General features: G+C 42.8%; 2 protein-coding genes across 6 annotated transcripts in view; both read left to right on the top strand.

Moving 5' to 3' along the window:
• Positions 1–1644: 1644 nt before the first annotated feature.
• etv6 (ets variant gene 6 (TEL oncogene)) lies at positions 1645–20497 on the top strand. 5 transcript variants are annotated; one of them, XM_014208155.3, is made up of 8 exons: positions 1645–1965; positions 3596–3725; positions 15833–15997; positions 17139–17273; positions 18748–19335; positions 19443–19585; positions 19696–19796; positions 19947–20497. In XM_014208155.3, the coding sequence occupies exons 1-8, from the start codon at positions 1933–1935 to the stop codon at positions 20047–20049; spliced, it is 1398 nt and encodes a 465-aa protein (XP_014063630.1). In that variant the 5' UTR covers positions 1645–1932; the 3' UTR covers positions 20050–20497.
• A 767-nt stretch (positions 20498–21264) lies between these two features.
• Positions 21265–27101, top strand: part of LOC106609476 (chemokine-like protein TAFA-2) — a 57365-nt gene continuing 51528 nt past the window's right edge. The window contains exon 1 of the mRNA XM_082977726.1: positions 21265–21948. The gene's annotated coding sequence lies outside the window, so the exon portion shown is untranslated. The remainder of the gene's footprint in view (positions 21949–27101) is intronic.

The following is a 27101-nucleotide window of genomic DNA, read 5'->3' as shown; positions in this document are numbered from 1 at the left end:
TATTTATATAAATAGGCCTGGAATCTTTATCATTGGAACGTAAATATGGAGGTCAACGATCTCCTGTAAAAAATACCAACTATGCCCAGTAGATGTCAGATGCATCCCATCCAAACAATAGGCCAGGGGAAATTCATGTCAGTCAAATCACTTCTACTGATCAGAATTTTTTAACATGTCATTATCAATATATTGCCATGAATTTGTTGTAATGTCCATCCTTTACATGTGTGAATCATTTTTTATAGTGTCATGCTGCATACTACGTGAGTGTAAGTGGAGGTTGCTGAGGGAAGGATGACTCAATAATATCTGGAATGGAATGGTATCAAACACGTGGTTGTGGTTGATACCAGTCCATTGACTCCTTTCCAGCCATTATTATGAGCCGTCCTCCCCTCAGCAGCCTCCACTGGTGATTGTGCTGCTGTTACCATATGCCAGGGAGTTACACACTACACTCACGGCTGCACAGCAGGATTGAAACCCTCTCATATTACATTGGTGGCAGAGATGGGATCGCCCCTGTTGTCTGGCCTATGTTGTAAGTGTACCATTGAACGCCATTTTGAGCTTCATGCAAAAGTACACATAGGGAGAGTCGGGCTAATTAGCCGATATTAAGCATATAATATCCTACATCAGTGGTACTCAACTCTTACAGTTCGGAGTCTTCTGGTTTTCAGTCTGCTGGGTGTTTTCTACCTAATAATTCATTCCCAGGTTGAAAGTTTTTATTTTTTATTTAACTAGGCAAGTCAGTTAAGAACAAATTCTTATTTACAATGACAGCCTACCAGGGAACAGTGGGTTAACTGCCTTGTTCAGGGGCAGAATAGCAGAGTTTTACCTTGTCAGCTCATGGATTTGATCCAGCAACCTTTTGGTTACTGGCCCAACGCTCTGACAATTAGGCTACCTGCCGCCTGTGCAACAAGGGGGCAAATTCACGTCATTTACACATCAAAGTCAATGAGCAGCACCACGGAGATGTCTGCCTTTTAGTCCAGTCTTTCAGGAAGATAATTAAATAAGTCCCCGTTTAGAGAGGAACTATGAAGAAATGCAGTGGAACTGGCTTCGAGGTCCCGAGTTGAGTTTGCGGGGCCTATTTTTTACTTTACATTTTTATTGGGCCCCCTTTTGATGGCAATGAATGGACATCTCATTCCACACTCATTCCACGGAGGGCCGAGTGTCTGCAGGTTTTAGTTTTTTCCTTTCAATTAAGACCTAGACAACCAACCACTCAAGTACAAGGGTGAAGCAAAAACATGCAGACACTCAGCCTTCCCTGTGTAAAAATAATCTGCAATATCCAGATATGGGGTATCCCTTTAAGATTAAGAGAGAAGTGGCTACAGAAGAGAGTCTGGAAGCAGGCTAGATTTATGTGTGTTTCTTGAATATTATTATTTAATTGGCTCCCTGGATCTCGTAGGCGTCTCTTTCTAGCAATGAACCATTTGGAGATCTTTCTCCCCAATAAGAAACGCCTACGACACTCGGGAAGCCAATAAGATAATTCTACACCAGGAACGCCTTTTTATCCAGGCTGCAATCAAACCCTCTGCAACAAGGGGGCTGGGCTCAATGCTGGGAATTCACGTCATTTCGCCGTTTACACATCCAAGTCAATGAGCAGCATCACGGAGATGTCCGCCTTTTAGTCCAGTCTTCCAGGAAGAGAATTAACCAACGCGTCGCCGAAATGTAGAGCACAGCACCAACAGAAAACAAAGAATTTTCACGCGTTTATGATGAACATGGTCATATAATGGATTGATAACAAACCTTAAACGTGTTTATTACGTGGCCCGTAACCCTCCCCAAGTCAGGGAGTCGGGCGTGGGTGTTTTTTCTGGTTTATTTCAAAGAGGAGAACGGGAAAAGGAAAGTGGGAAGAGGAGAACTTCCTGAATTTAGCGAGACATGTCAGAATCCCCATCGCAGATCATAACTAAGGTATTTGTTGATTTTATAAAGCAGAATCAAGTTCTAGGATCCCGGGGTGAGATGCGCTTGACGCAGTCGTGTTGTTGACAACTGCATCGTGTGTGTTGGTAATCATCTGTTGCTGAGGGGAACGTTTCGCCGCTCTGTTGTAGAATATAGCAGCGCATGGTAAGTCCATCCATGCTGTGCGCAAGTTTACCGACTTCGCAGCACACCTGAGATAAACGTTTTTCGTCACGACGTTCATTTTCATAGGCTATTGGTGCTTTCAAGACAACTGGGAACTCGGGGAAAAAACGAGGTCAAATCATGACGTCAGTGATCTTCAGGTCGGAGCAATAGAAAGATGCACGCGTTTCCGATTTGGAATTCCGAATTGGATGACCATTGAAACGATTTTTCCCAGTCGGAGCTCGTTTTTTCCGAGTTCCCAGTTGTTTTGAACGCGCCATATGGCTTGTTTGAAAACCACCAGAAATGTTAGTATCCTTATGGATCATATTAGCCTACAATTATTATTACCGGTTGAAACTATTCATGGGAATATAAATGTATCTGTCACGATTATATAGCATACACACAGGTAATGAATTTTTGATACAAAACATTTTGTATATGTAAACCTGAAATATGTAGGCCTAAAATATGTAAAACAGTTCCAGTGCAAAAATGCATGCTGTTTATCATGTTATTACATTACAATAACGGTCTAAAGATGGATCTTCAAATTTCAAGTGACAAGGAAACTATTTGGGATTGTTGGAATGCAGTCTAAAAGAGTAGGCCTAAAGATATTTTGGAATTATATTGTTTTGCAGAGAAAAGTAGCAGAGTTAATGTAGGCTATATGTATGCCCTTAAATGCACACACTCGCACAAACTCACTCTCTTGCTCCCTCTTGGCCCCATCTGTACTTTAACCCCTTTTTGACCGTACACAACCTTGTCAAATCTGGGCTGTACAAATTTCGAAATCTTCTGAAAGTAAGACTTGATATAGTGTGTTACTGTTGGCTATAGGCTACTGAAAACACTAAGTATTCTTGAAGAGTAGGGCGGTCTGCATAATAAAATGAGATTCAAAGCTCATTGCTACATATGCCACAGTGAGTTTATAGTACAGTAGGCTAATAGGAACTAGCCATTTTAGATTGACTGGTTGAATGAATCATCAATCCATGTTATAAGATGCCGCTGTTGGCAAAAGAGCCTATAAACATCATATTCAGCAGCACTGATTGGCCCATACATACTCACCTGTTAACTGTTGCTGTCCATAGAAGGTGCAGAGTAGAAAGAGGCAAATGAATGTTAGAATACCATTGTACACAACAGCACATGCATACATTGTCAGGTTGACGGTTACATTTTGTATAAGTAAATGTGCACAAATACCAGTAAGTTCAACCTCCTGTTTAGTGACTGGCTGCTTTGACCATGCAAACACACCACATAAGTCAAATATGATTTTATGAATAAAAAGATTGGCTATGTACCTTATCCCTTAGATAAAGAATGTCTTTAAATGGTGTTATAGTTTCTCGCCGTGGTGATTCTCGGGCTGTTTGGGTTTAAGGATGGTTTTCGGGGAGGTTTGTAACTAAGGCATGCTTTGTGTCTCTGTATCTATTCATAGCAGGAGAGGAGCTCATTCAGTCCTTCCTCCGCGAGCCCCCTGCCAAACTCCACTTCCTCCCCCGTCCATGCTCCCACAGCCAGGCCAGCCAGCCGAATGGAGGACGAGCCTGCTAGGCTGCCCGTGCACCTGCGTGAGTCACACACAAACATGCAGACACACGCCAAACACACACACACAACTCATGACAGGCGCACACAGAGCATACATGACAGTCATAATCAACAAACAAATCTTTGTCTTTTCAGCCTGCATTTTCCTTATTCCATAAACATTTGTTTTCAGAGCTTTTGACCTCAGAAAATGGCAGATTGAAAGCCATGATTTACTATAGCTACTTGCATGTCACGCCATGACTCCAACGGGCATCATTCTCCCCATGTGGACAGACAGACCTACTCATGTATCCCTCCTCTGAGGTGCTGAAGCAGACCCAGGGTCAAGGACCAACACAAGACGTCTTTACTGGACCATAGCAGAGTCACTGTACTGTAACACTACACAGTAGAACACAGTGGAATGCAACACAGCAGGACAGTGACAGCCAACACAACTCAGTACACGGCAGCGCAGGCGTGTTCAGTACAATAACACCTCAGGGTACTAAAGGACAGCACACAACACAACATAACTCAGTACAAGACAATAGCGAACAGCACAGAATAATAGCCCAGTGTAATGGAGGAGTATAAAATGTATAGAAGGTAGGAGAAGAAAGGAAGTAGGAGATGGGTTGGGCTGGGGAGAGAGTGAGGTATTACAGGACAGAATAGGACTGGACGGACAAGAAGGAAAGTAAGGAGAAGACTGTAAATATGAGGTAAGGTGAAGAGAGGATTTGATTTGTATCGAGAGGGCAGATGCGTATATTGATTTACTTTGCTACTTTACATTATTCTGCACTGATGAGGAAGAGCGGAAAGTAAGCATTTCACTGTACCATTTACACCCTCTGTATCCTGTGCACGTGACGAATAAACTTCGATTTGAGGTGTTTACTGATCTGACATGGTTGGAAAAGTGAGAGCATTGGTGGAAACCATGTTTTTTTTACCTATTCTTAAGACCAGTAAAATAATCAAGGGCCTCAAAAAAGAGAGGAAGGAAGGAAGGGAAGGAAGAGGGACAAGGAGAGGAGGGAACATGACAACCGTGTGCTGTCTGGTGGAGCTGCCGGCAGGTCTCAACCGGCCACTGCCTGAGCCAATAAAACAACAGGCGCGGTTGGATCACGGCCAGGATATAGACTGGGTGTTTATAGAGTCGTAGAGTCACTGGGCCTGCTCTGTGTGAAAAACGATTAATATTTAACCAGGCACCTTTTAACATGTATGACTTTTAGGACTTAGAAGACTAGTGAGATTCATCTTTGTAGTTCTTCAGTGAGTTTGGATATAAATCTTCCCACTGGGCACAGCCATTAATTAAACGTCTGTTCCACATTGGTTCAACGCAATTTCATTAAAACGACGTGGAAACAACATTAATTCTACCAGTATGTGCCAATGAGTTGTTGTGGGAACTTTTGAGGGTAATTTACCTAAATGTTGGCGGTTTGTTGATGTGTGTTTGGCAAAGATATGGTACAGTACTCATAAATTAGACCAGTATATTAACACACTTTGTGGTAATCTCAATATCTAAAAGAAATGACCTGTAGTGTCTATGCACGTGGACCATACCAAGGAAATTCCCCATTTCCACTTCCCCTTTTGTATTGTCATAGAAAAAGGAAGAACGTTTAACGTGTCTATTTTGGTCTGAGGTTGTCTGTTAGGGCCGTTTATCTGGGCGTGGTGAATGTGGTCTGCTGGACTGTGAGCTTCGATTCAACTTTTTGTTTGAATCTTTAGATTATGCAAGATTTCCCTCTCTGCTACATGTTGACTCTGTCTTTAACGCTGTTAAATATACAAACGACCCTTCACCTGTAGGCCTACAGTACCCAAACCTCTTATTAGAACCTTCTTTGGCTCAAAGCCATCACTCTTCCTGACAATGTTCAAGTACCCTTCTTTTAGACAACTTGTAACACGTTTGCTCCCCTTCCAGAACACATCACACAGCTGGATCCAACTGGCACACGTACTGCGAGAGACAAACCGTCCACATTCAAAGGCAATTTGTCCAGGGGGAAAGAAAGAAAGAATGAAACAGGGGGGGAAGAGGGAGAGAGGAAATTGCAGTGTGGGCAGAAATCTGCCTTCTCTATTTCCTGAGGAGGAAGTGGATTAGATCAGGGTGAGAGTTGCAGCCTTCTCCTCACTCTCAAAGAAGGCTATTCTTCGTTTAAACCCTTTTAGACAGGAGTGTTAGAAACCACCCCACTCTGAATGGGAGAGGTTTGCCTCTCCCTGTGTGTCTGGGTGAATGTTTTTGAAGTGGTGAAGTTAGGGTTACATTTCTCCATCACATTGGCGGATTTTCACGTTAATCCTCCAATTTCCTGTCTGTTAGCTGTCTCATTGTTGAACTATAGAACATGCACATGAAAAAAAAACATGCACAGCTGTAAAACACTATTCATTCTACTGTTTGGTTGCACTAGATGTCAGCACTTGAGTTAAGTGGATGACTTTTCAACTCACAATTCCATTACATTAATCGTGTTTACTTAATTGTCTTGCGATGTGTCAGCCTCAAGGTCACCCACCTAGCAGACACTAAGAAGCGTAGCAGTGTCATTCAGGCTCACTGCAGTAAGGGATTCACGCTATTTACTGACGTCACAACGAGTCGGGTGGGCACTGATGGGGATGTAACATTGAGACACCTGTGCAAAGTGACAAGTTCAAAGAATAGGGAGTGAGTGTCTATGGGAATATGTATGGAGAGTACAGTTTACATTAAACATGGAAGCTTATTGAACATGAGAAATCACTTGCTGGGTGACTGAGAAAGAAGCCTCTCCTTAGAAACTTGGCTTGCTGCTGTTTTTCTTTGTAAACCTTTCTCAATAGATTGTGTTTGCTTTGCTCGCAGCTGGGGTTCTAGTGTGTGTGTGTGTGTGTGTGTGTGTGTGTGTGTGTGTGTGTGAGAATGTCTTTGTGCACAGGCATGTTGGAGTTGGTGTGTGCTTGTGTATCAATCTCTGTGTGTGTGTGTGTCCGCATGTCACTCTGTGTAATTGTACAGTGTGTGTGTGTGCCTGCATATTAGTTTGTGGAGTCTTTCTGTATGTGTAAAGATGTTTGTGTGCATATCAATGGTGCAATACATACAAAGGAGGGTGTGTGTGACTGTGTATACCCCAGTGCATTTCAGAGGGGAAATTTCCTGCCCCTGGAAGCCGTTCTCTTCCTCAGGAATCTTCTGAGTGGGCAGACTGCGCTTCCTGAATAAATGTTGTTGTTTTTCCCCCTTCGTTCCCTTTTCTCCCTCTGAAAGGGGAAACTGTTCTCACATGCCAACAGCCAACTGAAGAGCAGCCCCCTTCTCTTCCTGTTTGAAACACTCCACATTCCATCATGGAAGGAAGGGGGTTTGGGAGGAAAGTGGGGGTCCTAGTTCCCCACCCCAAACCAGGCAGGGAGCAAACTGAGCCCACCAGACAGATTGATGCTTATAAGACATAGCTATGTTGCTAATGCTACCCATTCTCCCTTTAAAGGGCGACTGCACTTCCTTTGGCTTTGTTTTGACGGTTGCTCAATGGAGACCACGACTGAAGCCAAACCAGAGTTGTCTTGGGGGTGTGGTTTGATGTGGGTGTGTTATGTTTGTATATAGACCCTTTCCAGTACACGACACACTGACAGATGCACGCGGCTCTTGGCTGCAGTAAGAAAGCCATTGCCATCTGTGCCCATTCAACAGCCTAGATTTAGATTTTATTACTTCTAAACAAAATAACTTTGTGGGGTTCTCATACACTTACAATTATGTTTTGATTATAGCTTGAACAGTCGCTAAGATTATATTTGGTTGTGAACTTTGCAAAATAAGTATTTTGGATGCCGCATTTGTTAGCTAGAATGCTAACGCTCATTGACATAGTCTGTAGCAAAAGCTAGCCAAAGAGCCATTTTACTGGTTGAAGTGTTTAAAAAAAAAAAAAAGTAAAATGCGACAAACTCATTTACAGAACGCTGTTTTGGATGAGACTGACTTCATGACCAACATTATCCTATTTACACATTTTTGATATTTTTTACCCTAGAATTCATGTTTCTAACTCATATCGATGCCACATATAACCAACTTTGGTTTTAAACGGCCTAAGGGGCAGTTGACCTTTTTTAAGTGAAGGGTCTACTGCAGATTTCATTAGCATAGATGACATGCTAATTTCCATGACATTGTGGTTTATTACAGAATAATTCTGGATTGAATAATGAGGTCAAACTGAGAACAGCTATTCACTTGAACATCTCTGAAACCTCTAGCTGGGCTAATGTATGTTCCTATTACATCTGTATAATTTTGTGTGTGTGTGTGTGTGTGTGTGTGTGTGTGTGTGTGTGTGTGTGTGTGTGTGTGTGTGTGTGTGTGTGTGTGTGTGTGTGTGTGTGTGTGTGTGTGTGTGTGTGTGCGTGTACGTGACGGACGTGGCATGCATGCACAGTTGAAGTCGGAAGTTTACATATACCTTAGCCAAGTGCATTTAAACTCAGTTTTTCACAATTCCTGATATTTAAGCCTCGTAAAAATTCCCTGTCTTAGGTCAGTTAGGATCACCACTTTATTTTAAGAATGTGAAATGTCAGAATAATAGTAGTGATTTATTTCAGCTTTTATTTCTTTCATCACATTCCCAGAAGTTTACATACACTCAGTTAGTATTTGGTAGCATTGCCTTTTAAATTGTTTAACTTGGGTCAAACGTTCCGGGTAGCCTTCCACAAGCTTCCCACAATATGTTGGGTGAATTTTGGCCCATTCCTCCTGACAGAGCTGGTGTAACTGAGTCAGGTTTGTAGGCCTCCTTGCTCGCACACGCCTTTTCAGTTCTTTTCTATGGGATTGAGGACAGGGCTTTGTGATGTCCACTCCAATACCTTGACTTTGTTGTAGAGGTCGACCGATTATGATTTTTCACCGCCGATACCGATTACTGGAGGACCGAAAAAGCCAATACCGATTAAGTTATATATTTTTATATATATATATATATATATATATATGTATATGTATATATATGTATATATATATATGTATATATGTGTGTGTGTGTGTGTATGTATGTATGTGTAGATTTTATTGATGTATTATATTATGTTAAAATAAGTGTTCATATATATATATATATATATATGAACACTTATTTTAACGTAATATAATACATCAATAAAATCTATTTAGTCTCAAATAAATAATGAAACGTGTTCAATTTGGTTTAAATAATGCAAAAATAAAGTGTTGGAGAAGAAAGTAAAAGTGCAATATGTGCCATGAAAAAAATATAACGTTTAAGTTCCTTGCTCAGAACATGAGAACATATGAAAGCTGGTGGTTCCTTTTAACATGAGTCTTCAATATTCCCAGGTAAGAAGTTTTAGGTTGTAGTTATTATAGGACTATTTCTCTCTATACCATTTGTATTTCATATACCTTTGACTATTGGATGTTCTAGTAGGTACTTTAGTATTGCCAGCCTAATCTCGGGAGTTGATAGGCTTGAAGTCATAAACAGCGCAATGCTTGAAGCACAGCGAAGAGCTGCTGGCAAATGCAGGAAAGTGCTGTTTGAATGAATGCTTAAGAGCCTGCTGCTGCCTACCACCGCTCAGTCAGACTGCTTTATCAAATCATAGACTTAATTATAATATAATAACACACAGAAATACGAGCCTTAGGTCATTAATATGGTCAAATCCGGATACTATCATTTCGAAAACAAAATGTTTATTCTTTCAGTGAAATATGGAACCTTTCCGTATTTTATCTAACGGGTGGCATCCCTAAGTCTAAATATTGCTGTTACATTGCACAACCTTCAATGTTATGACATAATTATGTACAATTCTGGTTAATTTAATTATGATCTTTGTTAGGAAGAAATGGTCTTCACACAGTTCGCAACGATCCAGGCGGCCCAAACTGCTGCGTATACCCTGACTGTTTACACAGAAAGCAACAGATGTGACACAATTTCCCTAGTTAAAAGAAATTCATGTTAGCAGGCAATATTAACTAAATATACAGGTTTAAAATACAAACTTCTGTATTGATTTTAAGAAAGGCATTGATGTTTATGGTTAGATACACATTGGTGCAACGACAGTGCTTTTTTTCGCGAATGCGCTTGTTAAATCACCCGTTTGGCAAAGTAGGCTGTGATTCAATGATAAATTAACAGGCACCGCATCGATTATACGCAACACAGGACAAGCTAGATAAACTAGTAATATCATCAACCATGTGTAGTTAACTAGTGATTATGTTAAGATTGATTGTTTTTTTTATAAGATAAGTTTAATGCTAGCTAGCACCTTACCTTGGCTCCTTGCTGTACTCGCATAACAGGTAATCAGCCTGCCACGCAGTCTCCTCATGGACTGCAATGTAATCGGCCATAATCTGTGTCCAAAAATGCCGATTACCGATTGTTATGAAAACTTGAAATCGACCCTAATTAATCGGCCATTCCGATTAATCGGTCGACCTCTACTTTGTTGTCCTTAAGCCATTTTGCCACAACTTTGGAAGTATGCTTGGGGTCATTGTCCATTTGGAAGACCCATTTGCGACTAAGCTTTAACTTCCTGACTGATGTCTTGAGATGTTGCTTCAATATATCCACATAATTTTCCTACCTCATGATGTCATCTATTTTGTGAAGTGCACCAGTCCCTCCTGCAGCAAAGCACCCCCACAACATGATGCTGCCACCCCCGTCCTTCACAGTTGGGATGGTGTTCTTCGGCTTGCAAGCCTCCCCCTTCTTCCTCCAAACATAACGATGGTCATTATGGCCAAACAGTTCTATTTTTGTTTCATCAGACCAGAGGACATTTCTCAAAAGCACGATCTTTGTCCCAATGTGCAGTTGCAAACCGTAGTCTGGCTTTTTTATGGCAGTTTTGGAGCATTGGCTTCTTTCTTGCTGAGCGGCCTTTCAGGTTATGTCGATTTATAGGACTCGTTTTACTGTGGATATAGATACTTTTGTACCGGTTTCCTCCAGCATCTTCACAAGGTCCTTTGCTGTTGTTCTGGGATTGATTTGCACTTTTCGCACCAAAGTACATTCATCTCTAGGAGACAGAATGTGTCTACTTCCTGAGCAGTATGACGGCTGCGTGGTCCCATGGTGTTTATACTTGCGTACTATTGTTTGTACAGATGAACGTGGTACCTTCAGGCGTTTGGAAATTGCTCCCAAGGATGAACCAGACTTGTGGAGGTCTACATTTCTTTTTCTGAGGTCTTGGCTGATTTCTTTTGATTTTCCCATGAGGTCAAGCAAAGAGGCACTGAGCTTGAAGGTAGGCCTTGAAATACATCCACAGGTACACCTCCAATTGACTCAAATGATGTCAATTAGCCTATCAGAAGCTTCTAAAGCCATGACATAATTTTCTGGAATTTTCCAAGCTGTTTAAAGGCACAATCAACTTAGTGTATGTAAACTTCTGACCCACTGGTATTGTGATACAGTGAATTATAATTGAAGTAATCTGTCAGTAAACAATTGTCAGAAATAATTACTTGTGTCATGCACAAAGTAGTCCTAACCGGCTTGCCAAAACTATAGTTTGTTAACAAGAAATTTGTGGAGTGGTTGAAAAACAAGTTTTAATGACTCCAACCTAAGTGTATGTAAACTTCTGATTTCATGTGTGTGTGTGTGTGTGTGTGTGTGTGTGTGTGTGAGTGTGAGAGACCTTCAATCCTGTAAGGGTCTGTTAACGTGAAACATTGTATTTATTCTAATTTCTTGGTTGTTATTCTATGGCGCTAAGCTCACGTTTGAGAACCAGTGTCCACAATAAGATTTTAAAAAGCAGTCCATTGAAACATTCAAGGGCATAACTAGCTCTGTTTTGTCTGTTTGAACAATAACCTCTATCTAGCATGTACATGTTCAGTGGTCTGTTTGCCCAAAGAGAAGGAAAGCCTGGTAGGTGTGCATTTTAAAATTCACAAGTTTAGCTTTTGAGGTACAGCATTACTACAGTACTACTCGTTCTTGCATTTTCGAAAAGAGGGTTGGCCTTCTCTTATAAAAAAGCATAAATAGAATCAGTGAAGGCAGGAACTTATTGAAAACAAACTACAGTACATGAGCCAGCTTGCTTGCCCCCAATGCGCAACATACTATCAAACAGGTTGCGCTACTTCCTGCCCAATAACCGAGCATTTGATTGGTAATCTGTTTTTACGCTTGTTTTGACTGGATGAAGTCCAATCTGGCTGGATTTGGAACACACCGTTTTCGATGAGGTGATGTATGTTGTTTTCATATTGACCTGGAGCGAGAGAAAGAAAGGAGAGGGTATGAAGTGAAGGACAGAAACGGGGAGAGTGAGAAAAGAGAGGGTGTGAGTAGGGGAAATGTGTAAGGTGTCACCCTCATGTCTGACTCACAAGGTCAAAAGGCCTCCTTCTCCGACTCTGCATAAAGAAAAGCTATTTTCAATCAAGAATGAAAGAGCAATATCCGCCTCTCATTCAAGAGGTGAATGACTAGAGAGAGGAAACATACTTGATGTTTTGATCGAAGTCCTGAGCTGTCAAAAGCATTTGCAAACTTCTATAGCATTTACAGTACATTCACCAAAAATATTTTGTTATTAATTCCAGGTAAAACTACACACACTACTGTTCTGACCTTTAGCGGTCTACACAATGGACACATATTTTCCCTGAATGTTCTGTTTTGCCGAGAGAGGAGTTAAAGTGGTTGGGGGGTTGTGGAGTGTAACAACGAAACAAGATACCAGTGATCTCATCCGTTCTCTCCTTCATTCATCCCATGCGCTTACGAGTTGCCCCGGCAACAGCGTGCATCACTGTGTGTGTGTGTGTGTGCGTGCGGGGGCCTGCAAATCCACAGAGTGAAAATTATGTGTCATCAGAGAGGATTAGTAGCCCACGGTTTAGTCAAGGGCCTTTCGGGTGGATTCGCCGGTCGTGTTCGAGAGTGTTTCATCCCATACACAAACAGACTGCACACCAGAAACCCGAGATGGTGTCCAACAAAGACACGGATGGTGAAACGAGAGCGGGGGCTGAAATTGATTTGGTCATGAACACTGAAACAATAAATCTGCAGGTTCTTACACAACTGAAATGTGAAAAGGATTGGGCGAAAAGGGAAACTTCTCTGAGCCTGTGAGGGACAGAGTAAGATGTAGGGCTAATCAAAGAGGCACTGTCACTCTCTCTCTTTCCTCCCACTCTTTTTCTGGCTGCCTCAGCTTGTCTGTGTGTGTGTGTGTGTGTGTGTGTGTGTGTGTGTGTGTGTGTGTGTGTGTGTGTGTGTGTGTGTGTGTGTGTGTGTGTGTGTGTGTGTGTGTGTGTGTGTGTGTGTGTGTGTGTGTGTGTGTGTGTGTGTGTGTGTGTGTGTGTGTGTGTGTGTGTGTGTGTGTGTGTGTGTGTGTGTGTGTGTGTGCTGACTCTTCATATCCGTTTCTCTTCCTGTTGGTCTTCTTTTTTCTACCATTTCTCTGTTATTGTTTCTGGTTCCCATCACTCTCTCTATCCTCCCTGCTCTATCCTTTTCTCTCTCTCTGCTCTCTCCGTTGCTGCTGACTGTTGATAAACCTCACAGCGTCGCTCCCTAACCTTACCGCAGGAAGTTTCCTGTGCTGAAACGGAGCCCATGCTGGATCGCTTCCTGCCCAAGTGCGTTGTGGGACACGTTTGTTTGGGCCTCCCTCCCCCACTCCTTCCTCCGCTGGGCCCTGTGCAGATGGCTTGGTCCAGCAGGCCGGATATCAGAGGAGTTTTGGCAGCGTTGTGCCTTCCCTCTTTTGCTCTCTCTTTCCCCTCTCTCAATCCAGCCCTGGAGAGAACATACCATGGCAGTGACCTCACAACCAGGTCCTCCCTGCACGCTGTACGCATCACTAAGGTCACGTGATTAAGGGGTCACCCGTAGGCAACACAGCTGGTGGATGCTAAGCATATGGTAATTAGATCTGTTCTCTTGTTAGGTGCTACCGGTAACTTACTGATGGTGTTTGTTCTCACCATGGCAGTCAATGGCATTGTTCGGTTGTTCAATCTAAAATCTAGAGCTGGTATTAGAAAAAGAAATCTAGATTGAAAGGATATGAAAACATATTTCATTGGGACATTCTAAAATCCCTACAAACAATGGACTGTAGTCCTCATGTTATTCTTGAACACCGGTATCCAACTGTTGTATGATTTACACTTATACTCATAAAAGGTCTCTTTACTTGTCATATGTGACCCATCGGGGGCCTATTGGCCCCTGATTGAAAATCCAGCTCAACCAGATGCATGGCCCCTGTGACAATCTAGTATTTTTCCCAGACTGGTTCTGGCTTGACTGTTTGTGGAGACTATGTAAGTAGACCCTGTGTAGTGATGGAATAGGCTACATAAACATTCCATGACACATCTACACATCAAGTTCTTCACTGGCTATATAGTTATGTCCATACGCTATATTCTAGATAGACTTGTGAAGGGAAAGTTTATCACAAGCCCTGCCAATGTCTCTTCTCTCTATCTGAATATGGAAGGGAAGTGCGAAACTGGCAGTCTAAGAGACGTTTCTTTTTATATTGATTGTTCCCTGTATAAAACGTCCTTCGTTTGACGGGCGGGGGGGAGCGATCGCTCTGAAACCGCGCACGGGTTCCGATTACTCCTGTGACAGTGACATTGCGCGCGCCGCTGGCCAAAGATAACAGCTGTCCCATTCCAAGAGGAAGTGTTTGAGGCCTGGCGATAAGTGAGACGTAGAAACTGCCACTCTTTGTCTGGCGTACGCGTGATGGATGCTGCTCTGGTGGTTTTGTGTGTGTGTGTGTGTGTGTGTGTGTGTGTGTGTGTGTGTGTGTGTGTGTGTGTGTGTGTGTGTGAGGTGAAGCACAGCGATACTGTAAATCTGTTCACAGGTTAAAGGTTAGAGCCTAGTACAAATGTATAGATATATGAATGTAAATATAGGCCACCCAGTACCCAATGACATTATCTAGATCAGGGCTCTCCAACCCTGTTCCTGGAGAGATACCCTCCTGCTACAGATGCCAAAGAAAACAGTTCCTGACAAACAACAATGACTTTTCTGTCAATGATTTATGTGCTAAACATCTAGTACTCTCAATTTCAATACGATGAGCAAGACTGGGAAAACAATACGACTCATATGCCGTATAAACCCATGGTAAGGCTTTCTAGCTGATAGGAATGACATGCTGTTTACTTTCTAGACATCCACTGCTCTCTGATTCCCGCAGTCACCCACACCATTGTTTTCCCTTTGAATACTATTGTATTGTCCATGTGTAGGTTTAACGAAAAATGTAATGTGATTTAAAAAAAAAAAACAGTTTTTAATTGACATCAATTTCCTAAAAGAATGAATGGAATGCACCTCAAGGTTTGAGTCAACCACATTGTTATTGTTTAGGTTACAAGGAACAAGTTTATCGTTTTCTAAGTAATGGTGTCGGACACACATTTGGGGTGTGCGTTAATTCCTGGGCTATTGCTCATTGCAGTCAGTCACTAATGCATTTGGGCGATCCGTCAGTGCAGATGTTTCGCTCTCGTAAGTTCCCACGGCAGTGAAAGAAATATTTCAGAGCCTGCAGGGTGAAAAACGTCAGAGCTGTTTCCTCTGGTATTCCTCAGTGTGTCCTTGCCATTTATGCACTATGTATTAGATTAGTCTAATACACATGTATTTATACACTATGTTTTAGACTGACTGAGAGAAGCCACAGGTTTTCCTTTACAAACTACATCTACCAAGGTTAACTCACAAGTACTGACGAATATGAAGCAAATATGAAATGAACATACTGTATGTGAGCATGCCTGACTAAAGTTTCCTCTTATTCGACACCTCCTCCATTCCTGCACTCTGCTTATCTCACCTCATACCCTCCCCCCTTCTCTTCCCCCCCTCTCCACTAATCTTCGAATCAATCCCTCTTACTTTGATCTCCTTTCCTCATTTCCCTTTTTACTGCCACCTTTGTCTCTTTCCTCCCTCTCTCCCTTTGCTCCTTCTTTTACTTCCCCCCCGGTCTCCCTCCTTCCCAACACTTTCTTCTCATTTCCCTCCTCTTCCCCCCTTGCACCCTCCACCCCCAGGCCTGCAGCCGGTGTTCTGGAGCAGGGAGGACGTGGGCCAGTGGTTGCGCTGGGCCGAGAGGGAGTTTGCCCTGCGGCCCAACACCAGCGGCAGCTTCCAGATGAACGGCAAGGCCCTGCTCCTCCTCACCAAGGAGGACTTCCGCTACCGGTCGTCCCACTCCGGTACGCCCACCTCCCACGGCCCTTATTAATTCAAACGGTTGCTATGTTATTAGAACACATTATTCTAACAACATGCTCATGTTTAACAATAGTGAATTTTGAAGGGGGAATGACTTTGGAGAAATGGCACACTGACCTCAGATAATGGCCATGTGTCTAGAGCATACACTGAATGTCTTTGATAGACCTTTAGTCTATATTTGTAAAATATGTTGATAGATCTGCTCAGCTGGAAGAGCAATATCAGGTGATTCAGCAGCTTCCTGATTGGCGTTGCGGTCTGTCTTTGTTGTTGGGGGGGGGGGGAGGAATTAGGAGACTGGTTGGGTAAATGGCCGATCAGGAAGTGCAAACCGAACTCAACCGTCACCTGCTAACACCAGGAATTTCCCCTGCAGTGCCGTGTTAAACAGCAGGGCCAGAAAGTGAGAACTGAAAGGGGTTTATGTGTGCAAGTGTGTGTGCCTGTGGCGTCTTCACTTCCTTTATGAGAACCATTTCCTTGATGATCTGACGGGAAGCCTCGCAAATTGAAGTGAAAATATTTCCTCCATTCTATTGATTCTCTTTGAGGGAAATACTCTCTCAGAGCCCTTCATAGACAGGTAGCGAGTTAAATCTTTCAGGGTGGCCTAATAATGCAATTTTTACACATTGAGCATAAACCATGTTATGCTAATGCCATCTCTGTTGTAGACACTACAGGCTTTTTTTCATATTGTCTGACACAATCAACCTAGCCTTCACACAGAAATCTGGGAGGTGCTACAAAGTGAGTCACATGGTTGGTTTATGACTAGACTTGCCATTAGAATTCTGTCACGTCCATGACCACCTCAAGTAGGCTGCTTTGTAGGAGAACAGATGAGGTATGGAAGTTGCTAGGAAATAATATCAAGTCTTGAACTGCCCCTTGGTAGGCTGAATCATTAGCAACACTCTGACTCTTGTCCTGGTCTGTTGGCATCGTTTACCATCTGTTTGGTCCGGACCATGTTTTTAAACTCCAGTTAAGATCTCTGGTCGGAGCCTGATCCTTTTGATGACATTGATTGACTGCTGACACGTCTATGGGGTGCACCATCGGAGGGGCTCATACGGTAACGTTTGACCTCTAACCACTGACCTGTGTACCCTGCAGGAGACGTCCTGTACGAGCTGCTGCAGCACATCCTGAAGCAGAGGAAGCCGCACGCCTCCTACCCCTCCGCCTACTTCCCCGGCAACTCCTTCCACCCTCTGCCAGAGGGAGCGCTCCAGCACCACAAACTGGAAGGTCAGTGATGTTCGTTAGGGCACACTGTAGCAAAAGGCTTCGTAATGGCAAATGAAAATCTGTGTTCAGACAAGTTCAGGTTATACATTACATTTCACTCTCCCTACTGAACACCAGCCTGATGATGTTCTTGAGATCACACTTACTGAAGGAAGAATAGAGAGAGATGATTACAGGAAAGCGTTGAATTGAATGGGGGGAATGCAGTGGCATTGAGTTCAATAACCTTAGGATGGCTGTTGATTATTATAACATGATCTTAGAGAGCCAGTCCAATTGGAAAGCATTTCTCAGACCAATATGAAATCAACTTATTAGCCTATGGGGGGGAAAAACAACAACATTTGAGGCCCATTATGGAGTGGAATATTGAACGCATCACCATTGCGTCACTTTCCTGACAATATTATTTTGTTATTCATCAAACTTTTGTGCCAGAAGAATTTCACAATTCTGTTCTTGTCTAGGGGAATTTGTGGTGAGAAATTCCCCCTGAAGAACCCAACGGATCTGACTTCTGTTTCACAGGAGTTACTCAACAATCTTAGACAGTGGCTTCAATTCAAGTATTTAATTACACATGATCAGCGAAGGTCAGTTGGTCATGTAGCAATACAATTGCAAGAAAGCACCTCAAGTATGATTTAAGTGAATCTGACAAAAGTAACAAGTGGTGCAATGGTCTACTCTAGACTCTAGAGAGAGGTGTCTAAGTCTCTGTTTACTATCCACCTGAAAAGAGGAAGGACTTCTTCGTGCTACACTTTGGACTCCTTTCACTGGCATGGTTAGAAGGAAATGGGAGGAGAGAGGAGAGGTGTTGACATTGAAACCTGCTCCACAAGGAAGTGCTTCTATATTTAAACAACCTTTGGTCTAGGAGTTGATTATCTACAGTTCCTCATCTCTACATGTTTTATAGGGGAAGTGATTGGGTTAGATGATTCAGATGCTCAGGACTTCCTTGTTGTTCGGTATGCTAGTTTTGGTATGCAGAAGCAAAGCTATTTCTTTCTTGCTTAGAGGTAAAGCATACTAGCTATTCACATGTAAATGTGTACTGTACATGTTGTAATGTCCTACCCAGTAGAGGGCAGTTCAAACCAATCACTAATAATCTACCACCCACATACATTGAGACATGATGAAGTTTGTAAGTGTGTGTAGTGACATCTACTGGACATCATGTAAATATGTTGGAAACATATTTCCTAGGAGCGGCAGGTAGCCTGGTGGTTAGAGCGTTGGACCAGTAACCGAAAGATTACTGGATCGAATCCCCGAGCTGACATTGCTCTGTCATTCTGCGCCTGAGCAATGCAGTTAACCCACAGTTCCCCGGGCGCCGTGGATGACAATTAAGGCAGCCCCTCTCTGATTCGGGGGGGGGTGGGTTAAATGCGGAAGACGCATTTCAGTTGAAGACATTCAGTTGTACAACTGACTAGGTATCCTCCTTTCCCTTTAATTGCAGAAACGGTACGGCGAACACCGCGTGGTACAGAGCCCCAACCCCAGCACCCACCCACCATTGAGCTCCGACACCGCTCCCGCTCGCCACACCAACCCACTCCCCGCCTTTCCCCCCTGGACCCCAACTACCCACGCCCTGGTGCCGAGGACCACCTCCAGACGTCCTCCCAGCTGCCCGACAGCAACCACCACCTGCCCGAGGACTTGTACACTCTGTCGGTGTCCCCGGCTGCCCCTAACGGCCGCTGTGCCACGCCCCGTGAAGCCCCCTGCCCAGGCAGCCCCGGGTGCCAGGATGCTGCCCCCCCTCGTGTCATCCAGCTCATGCCCAGCGCCATCATGCACCCCCTTCTGCTTAGCCCAGGGCGAGGAGGTGTCGCTGGAGACTTCAGGCACAGCCGTGGGGGGCCACCACTTCAGGCCCCCCATGAAAACGGGCGTGAGGGGAAGGGCCACATCCAGCTGGCACTGGCCCACCACCAGCAGCACACTCTACATCAGCAGGAGGAGGCGCTCTACAGGAACCACCACGTCATCGTGCCCGTCTCGCCACCAGAGGAGCAGGCAATGCCCATTGGACGGATAGCAGGTAACTAACGCTCCTAACTACTCAGGGTCCATCTTAGAGGGTGGTGTTCACGGCTTCAACCAACTCTGGAGGAAGTGTGGCTAAAGTTGACGTGTTTGTGTTCCCAGACTGCAGGCTGCTGTGGGACTACGTCTACCAGCTCCTCTCAGACAGCAGGTACGATAACTACATCCGCTGGGAGGACACAGAGACCAAAGTCTTCCGCATCATGGACCCCAACGGCCTGGCTCGCCTGTGGGGGAACCACAAGGTAACGAACTACACCCCCCAGTGTTTGATTGGAAAAGGCCTTTTCCCGCAGTGCAGGTTTTCTTAAAGTTCTGTGTTAACATTCTATCTTGTTCCTATTGGTTGTAACAGAACAGGACCAATATGACGTACGAGAAGATGTCACGAGCACTGAGACACTACTACAAACTGAACATTATCAGGAAAGAGCCAGGACAGAGACTCTTATTCAGGTATGGTAGGGTTTAGTTAAAACCAATATATGAACTAAACCCTAATATTTAACTAAACCCTAATATCAATATTTATTTGAAGTAAAAATGTATATACACTTGTCCAGTTTGAGTTAACTAATGATTAACCACTGTGTATGTGTGGTTCAGGTTCATGAAAACCCCAGATGAGATTATGAGTGGACAAACTGACAGGCTGGAGCACATAGAGTCGGACACAGACGATCAAATCTACATCAAAGAGGAGTGCTGAGGCCTCTGGGAAATGGAGTCCACTAAAGCGATGAACTACTACAGCCGCTGATGCCTTTCGGAAAGCAGCTCGAACAATCGTTTCAAACCGAGAGCGCCCGGACATTCACTCTATCCAAAACTCAGAGGAACTTGATGGTGACGTCTCCAGATTGCCTTTAAAACTTTATAAGATTTTCTTTTCAGACAAATCTTATCAGTTGTGTTCTGTCTTAATGCAAGGAGTTCAAAGGACCTGGTGAAAAGTATATCTCGTAAGACATTCCTTTTCCCTGAACTGCCACAGCAAATCAATCATTTCATGCTTGTCATGTCATACATTGTTGATTTTTCTTCCCCACATGTGCATTAAGTATAAACAGTTTTTTTTGCAATTTGTGCAAATAATGGGAGGGGGTGTGTAGCTGGAACATTTTCACCACAGAATAAATCTTTTTGATCAATTTGAATGGCTGAGCTCTTTAAAATGCATCTGACCTTATTGCTTGAAGCCTAAGTCTAGCAATCATTCCTGAATCGATTGAATGAAGTGATATGTAGGCTAAATGTATGGTGACTTATTTTTATTTTTTTAATTAGATGACTGCCAACGTGAAGTTTGGAACTTATTCTGAAACAATCCACATGGTGGCAATGCTGCACCACTTTTGACTGTAAACCAACATAGTTCACTGCACTGTAGTCCAAGTCCAACTCTACTGAAGTTCACAAGGAATCAAAGGTCCAGTGCAGCCATTTTTATCTCAATATCAAATCATTTCTGGGTAACGATTAAGTACATTACTGTGATTTTGTTCTAAATTAAAATGGTCAAAATTGCTTCTTAGCAAATAGCAATTTCTCATATTCACAATTTCACAGTATTATTCCAACCTCATAGTGTGGAAATATATATACACAACACAAGAAAATTACGTTTTTGCCTGCACTGGGCCTTTTAAGAGGTTAATTAAAGTCTGTGTGATATTCAACCACACCTGTTCCCACATGACCATTAAAAGGTATACAATATATCTACTTGTGCAAAACTGTGTCCCCTAAGGCTCACATCTGCCAAGTTAAATTAAATCTTGCACATTAATAGACCAATGCAAATATTACTCCTAGGCTATGATGTCATGTCTCCTACAACTTTCAAAAATCATATTTAACGACATCATGATGCAGTTCAATGTCATGAATCGAAATTCCCATTGCTCAGTTTTGCGCAAATAAGATGAAAGACATTTTTGTGTAGTCTCTTAATGTGATTGACCAGTGTAGGCTTATTAGTGTGTTTACGACAGTGGCGATGGATAGTGTTAGTGGCCTTGTGTGCCACTATGATGGGTTATTCCAGAGTCTGTGATGAGCGCTGCGGTCGGTAGGTGTCTGTATGATAATAAGTTAGTGCGCACGGCGTGCATGCAGTCAGTCTCTGATGGAACTCAGTGGAATACAGACTGGTGCCGCAACTGAGGCAGAAGTCGGGACAATTTCACTTCAATTTTGAGTTTATTACTCAATTTTGTATTAGGTTATTTTATTTTCTCTCACTTCAAGGGTGATCACACTCCGTTAAGACTGGGCAAAATTTATGACAGTGTATTCACACGTTGGACAATAAATAGTCTGACTATCAGAAAGCATAAGAGGAAGAGAAAGCACTGAATAATTTTCTGTGCTCTATCAATCAGTCAAGTATTTGTTCCAAGAAAACGAGCAGTGTTGCATTTGTGTGCGCGTGGATTTAATTTTCGGATATCTATCACAGTGTCAAGCAATATTGGACCAGTCCTACACAAATCCAGGCTGTGCTGATGTCGCCCGCGGACAGACGCACCGCTGGATTGTAGCAGTGCCGATGGATTAAAGGGCAACCTTAAAACATTTGGAGGGCGCGAAGGGAGCGGGGCAGCAGGTATGAAAATCATGATTTTAGAATACTTGGTCAATTTTGTGCGTCCTATAATGATAGCTACTGACACTTTTTTTATTTAAAGTGTGCGCAGTCAAGCACTTTTTTTTTATTGCGAGCTGCAAGATAATTAGTCTATAAGGAGCTCACCTTCTAGGCACATGCCATTTCAACATCTAGTTTTAATTTACATTTGATTGAGTTGTCAACTAACTTGAATTCAACGTGAAATAAACAATGTCACCATGTCATTGGATTTAGGTTAAAAGTTGGGTGAAAAAAAGAGGACCTTTCCTTAGTTAATTACTTTTTGCAAATCCAATCAGTTTTCCACCTTGATTCAACGTCATCACATTTGTTATTGTTGAAATGATGTGGAAACAACGTTGATTCAACCACTTTTTGCCCAGTGGGCAATCTCAAGAAGTTCTTAACTTGAATCTCATCAATATCCAATCAAGTCTGAAATAATTAGCGCGATAATGACTGGGTTCGTTTTAGTCTTGATGTTGATCAGACTAGCTCACAGCATGAGTTTAATTGCCAGTCAATCGCCCTCATCTCGAGAAAGTGCACCTCGAGTGATGTGTGGACCTGCATTTATTAGGCTATGCCAACTGCATCCGCTTATTATTTATTTTCTCTAGATCAAAAGTTTAACCACTGAAATTTCTGGCATCATTGTAACTATTTAGATTATCTTTATAATTACAAATCAGACATCCCTTAATCCTTATGTCCCCTAAATATGGTTCAACTGTCAAGTTAGTTGTCTATTTGGTCTTGGGGCCGTTAATAAGGGAAAACCATATATGGCGATTCTCCATCCACTCATTTTATACACAGACATCCATTGGTCTGCCGACAGTGCAACCATTGTTTATTCAGTGGGCTGCCATACAAGTCAGAGTTGCTGCTTCAACATTGGTCCACTGTCAAGGTCCAATACTAAATAGGCTTGTAAATTAACAGGCTAAATGCATCAGAAGGGCAAGTGTGTCCTCTGGATAGTCATGCAACCTAATGACTAGCTGTTCAACCCAAGACAGTATACCAGAACAAAAGCATAGGGGATTTATGTGGGCCAACTGAAATCTATGATAACATTTAAAAACAATGGGGATGCAAAACTACAAACACTGTGGAGAAGCAAAATGTGTTTTGGTCTTATCAAAACCTGGGTTTTCAATCAAATAGGTTGTCTGTCTCTTTCTATTTGAATGTGTGCCTGCACCTTACACCCTCCATACCAATTCAGAGGCACGAGGTGTTCTTGCATCACCACCAGCAGCGTAAAGATTTACTGAGAGGCTTGATATGAAATGGACTTCAAAATGTGGTCTCATCCTACTGGCAGTCATAGCAAGTTAATGACAGCCTTGATACATACCATGATACACTATAAATGATATCAGGTAAATGTGGAGTCTGAAGAGCATTGTGGTGTTCAGGTATGACGTTATCATAAATCTCAGTCAATAGAATATCTAAGCTGTTTGTCAGGCTGCTACTTCTTAAAATATACCATATTTGTATCTCTCCTGCTCATCTCGTCTCACACTGACATTGTTAATCAGATGACATGAGCATTTGTCACCAGTGACAATTATATTACACCTCAGCGAGAGGGCATACGGATTTCAAAGACAGGAAGAATTTGCACTCACAGGAGGACGAACACGCACGTTAGTGAACACGCACACACAGGTGCATGCATAGTAGTTAATCGGCATCGATAACATCTACTGACAACTGCCTCAACTCCCTCAGACAGACAATTGATGGGCACATCCCTGGCTCTTATCAGACTGGCTACACTGTGAGGGGACATATCACAGAGGAATGCCCTCTCCAGCTGGGTGACCCGGTGCCAACTGTCTGCAGCTGTCTGGCCAGAGCCGGATGATGATTCTCCAATGTCACATCCCTGGTGTGTACTGTGCCCTTTCCCATTCAGGGCATTACCATTGATCCATCCATCTATGAATTTGAGAGTGGTTACATTTCCCTCAGCTCATTCCTTTATTTTATCAAACAAAGTGGCAGGGGTTAGGCTGTTGAAATGACAGATTAGGCTTTTAAATTAGCAAAATGTCTTATTGGTGGGTAATGAACCCTACATTGACCTGCTGCTATATTAACCCATAAAACCATTGTGGTTCAAGTCCCTCTGGAGCTTTTCTGTAGTGTCAGGCTTGACCTTTCAGTAAGAGTCAATGAGGCATCCTAGTTCAGGGTTTCCCAAAGTGGAGTCTGTGGGGATACTGAAGGGGTTCCATTGCAAGACCTCAATATATGTCTATATATATATTTTTTAATACCCTTTTTATGAATATTGCTAGCAAGAACAGTTTAATGAATTTTGTGCGAGATGCGTGGAAAAAGTTTAGAGGGTACAATACAATGTAATATTATTCATCCACAATTTCTGTTCTTAAACTTTTAGATGCCCAACATGGGCATGGGAGGCTCACAGGGATATTTGTATCCACAGTACGCCATCATTTACCCTTTTTTTTCTACTCAATTCTTCTTGTATTCCCCCCAAATGTTGTTTTGAACATAATGCAGTGTAATTTAAGCTTTAAAACTGCAGCTCTTTCACTCTGCCCTATCGCAAAATGTGTAGAATTGCAAGAAATTAGCTTTAAAACTGCAAAATGTTCTCTCTGATTCCAGAGAATGTAAAATGTTCTTTCTCAGGGTCCGAGACTTGATTAGTCTGGCCATGCACTGCAGAAGTCATAGTAAAACTGCTTGTATGCTATTTTAATCACACTCTAAATAGGAGTTGTGTTCTGATATTCTGAGAGGGTCCCTGATATATTTGCTATCACAGAAGGTGTCCCTGATGGAAAAAAACGTTTGGGAACACTTCTCCTAGAACACTGACGGCAACCTTCATGAGTTTGTTTTGACGACGTGCTGATGTTTAGTTTTGGTGGTTCAGCTGACATTTCTGAGTTGTAAACTAATTCCACGGTCACAGATTGATAATGGTCACAGGTACATGATCTATAGTCCTAATGGTGATTCTATAAAATCAATACATTTTGGATTTAATCTAGTAGACAATTTCTCTAATCAGGCCTAGGTTACATGGGTAGAATATCCTTCAAAAGGACACACAGACAAACTAAATAGATGTAGCCTATGACCTTAAGTACTTTTGTCACAACTTTTAATATCATTGTGACATATCCTTGCTGTCACTTGAAAGACATTGGAATGTGATACATTTTATATTACTCCGCAAAGAGAGATCCTATACTGTAGCTCTCGACTGTTCTGGGCTCCATTTTCTTTGTGATCAAAACAAAAGACTTCAGAGGCCAAACTCTCGCTCCTTTCTCCAGAAACGATAGAAATGTGTGAAAAAAATTGGTCGTTGATTGGCACCCGCTGTGCCTGCGTTTGATGTAAGTCGGAAGCGAGGGCTTTTTTCCCCTCTCTCTCTGCCTGTCCCATTCTTTTTGATCAGCCTTTTCCAATTGGAGTTTAAACAAATTCACCAGCCGCAGAATAAATAAGAGAGCAGAAATGCCAAAATAACAGCAAGTCCCGCCCCTCACCACCTTCTCTATCTAACACAACCCCCCCACACACACACTCTTAACATACACCTCATAGATGTTATTTCCCTCTCCTACTCTCTCCCCCTTGTTCTCTATCCAATCTTCCATTTGTGGGCTTTGGCACTGTAGTGCCAGGGTTTTGATAGGTCCTCTCAGGATCCATTTGCCAATGCCGTGCGGACGCGTTCGTTAGCATCATGTCCGCCTTCGTTAGTCTTTGTTTAGAGGCTGAAGGCTTTGTTCCTTTTCCAATTTAACACATTGTCCGTGGTGTTTTCGACAATGTTCGCATCTCTCTGCCTTCTCCTCCCTCTCCATCTCTTTTGCGCTCTCTCACTCTTTTATTCTCTCTCTCATTCTCTTTTTCCCTCTTGTCTCTGGAGAGGTACATTGTATATTTCACCATCAAATAATACTGAGTGAAGCACAGCTGTTTGGCACTGTGTTGTGCATCACGTGCTTCTATAAGTGGTGGTTTCAATTTAGTAGGAGGAAAGAGGTTTACAGTAGGATTAGCTATTGTGAAATATATAGCATTTCACCATGCATTGAGTCACTTCCTGTTTGTGTGTTCTACTGACTAAATTGTACTACAATGGCCTATCAAACTGGCCCTGTGAATCGTCTGTTTACTGTGGATGGTGATGGTTTTAAGTGGGTGGCCGAGAAGGTACTTGCTGTTGTCGACACTCGGTTTCAGCAATTGAGATGTGAGGCCACTACCTTTTTAGACCCACAGACAACATTACTTACACAATTATAATAGAGTAGGTTATTGAACTTGATGCTCTTCTAAGTTCCATGTTGTTGACCAAGCCCACTGGGCAAAAACGGGTTGAATCAACGTTGTTTCCACATACTTTTAACTAAAAATGAAATGTGATGACATTGAATCAATGTGGAAAACTGATTGGATTTGCAAAAAGTCATCAGTGTAAGGGAATTTAGTGTTTTTATCACCCAACTTTTAACCTAAATCTAATGACAGGGTGCTTGGTTGAATTCACGTTAGTTGACAACTCAACCAAATGTAAATCAAAACTAGACGTTGAATTGATGTCAGTGCCCAGTGGGATGCTTCATTACGTTTCCATGCTCATTACATGCGGACTCCATGTGTGCACACCAATCGAACATATCTATAACCTCTCCCTTTCTCTATACTTGTGGTTGTCTCCGAAGATGGCTGGCAGCCATTGCTGTCCCAGAATCCTTCTCTACTGGTGCGGTGGCTCTCACATCCCCAGTCCAAAATTTCCCCTTCCTCCGCCTCCCCCTTCCTCCCCCTCCTTCTTCATGGGCTGTCCTCCAGTCGTCTGTGATCCTGTTTCACACCGCTGGTCTGCGTCCGCCTTTTCCCCACCAAGGCCGTTTTATCTCTCCTGCAGGGTCTTAACAGGGCTCTGCGTGTGGCCCAGTGGCTTACAAACATGCGGCCTTCACGCAGCTTGCCAGCAAGGCCCAGAGAAGTCTCCACAAATACCAATACTCTTTTGACAGTAGGAAGAAGACTCTTTTCATTGCTTTTTGTTGGTTTGTGGGGCAAATCTGTAGCTACATCAAACTGTTGTTTACCAGTAG

Source organism: Salmo salar, chromosome 07 (assembly GCF_965601325.2).
Source record: "Salmo salar chromosome 07, fSalSal1, whole genome shotgun sequence".
Lineage (NCBI taxonomy): Eukaryota > Metazoa > Chordata > Actinopteri > Salmoniformes > Salmonidae > Salmo > Salmo salar.
Note: the sequence above shows the minus strand (reverse complement) of the source record. Positions and strands in the feature narration are given on the sequence as shown.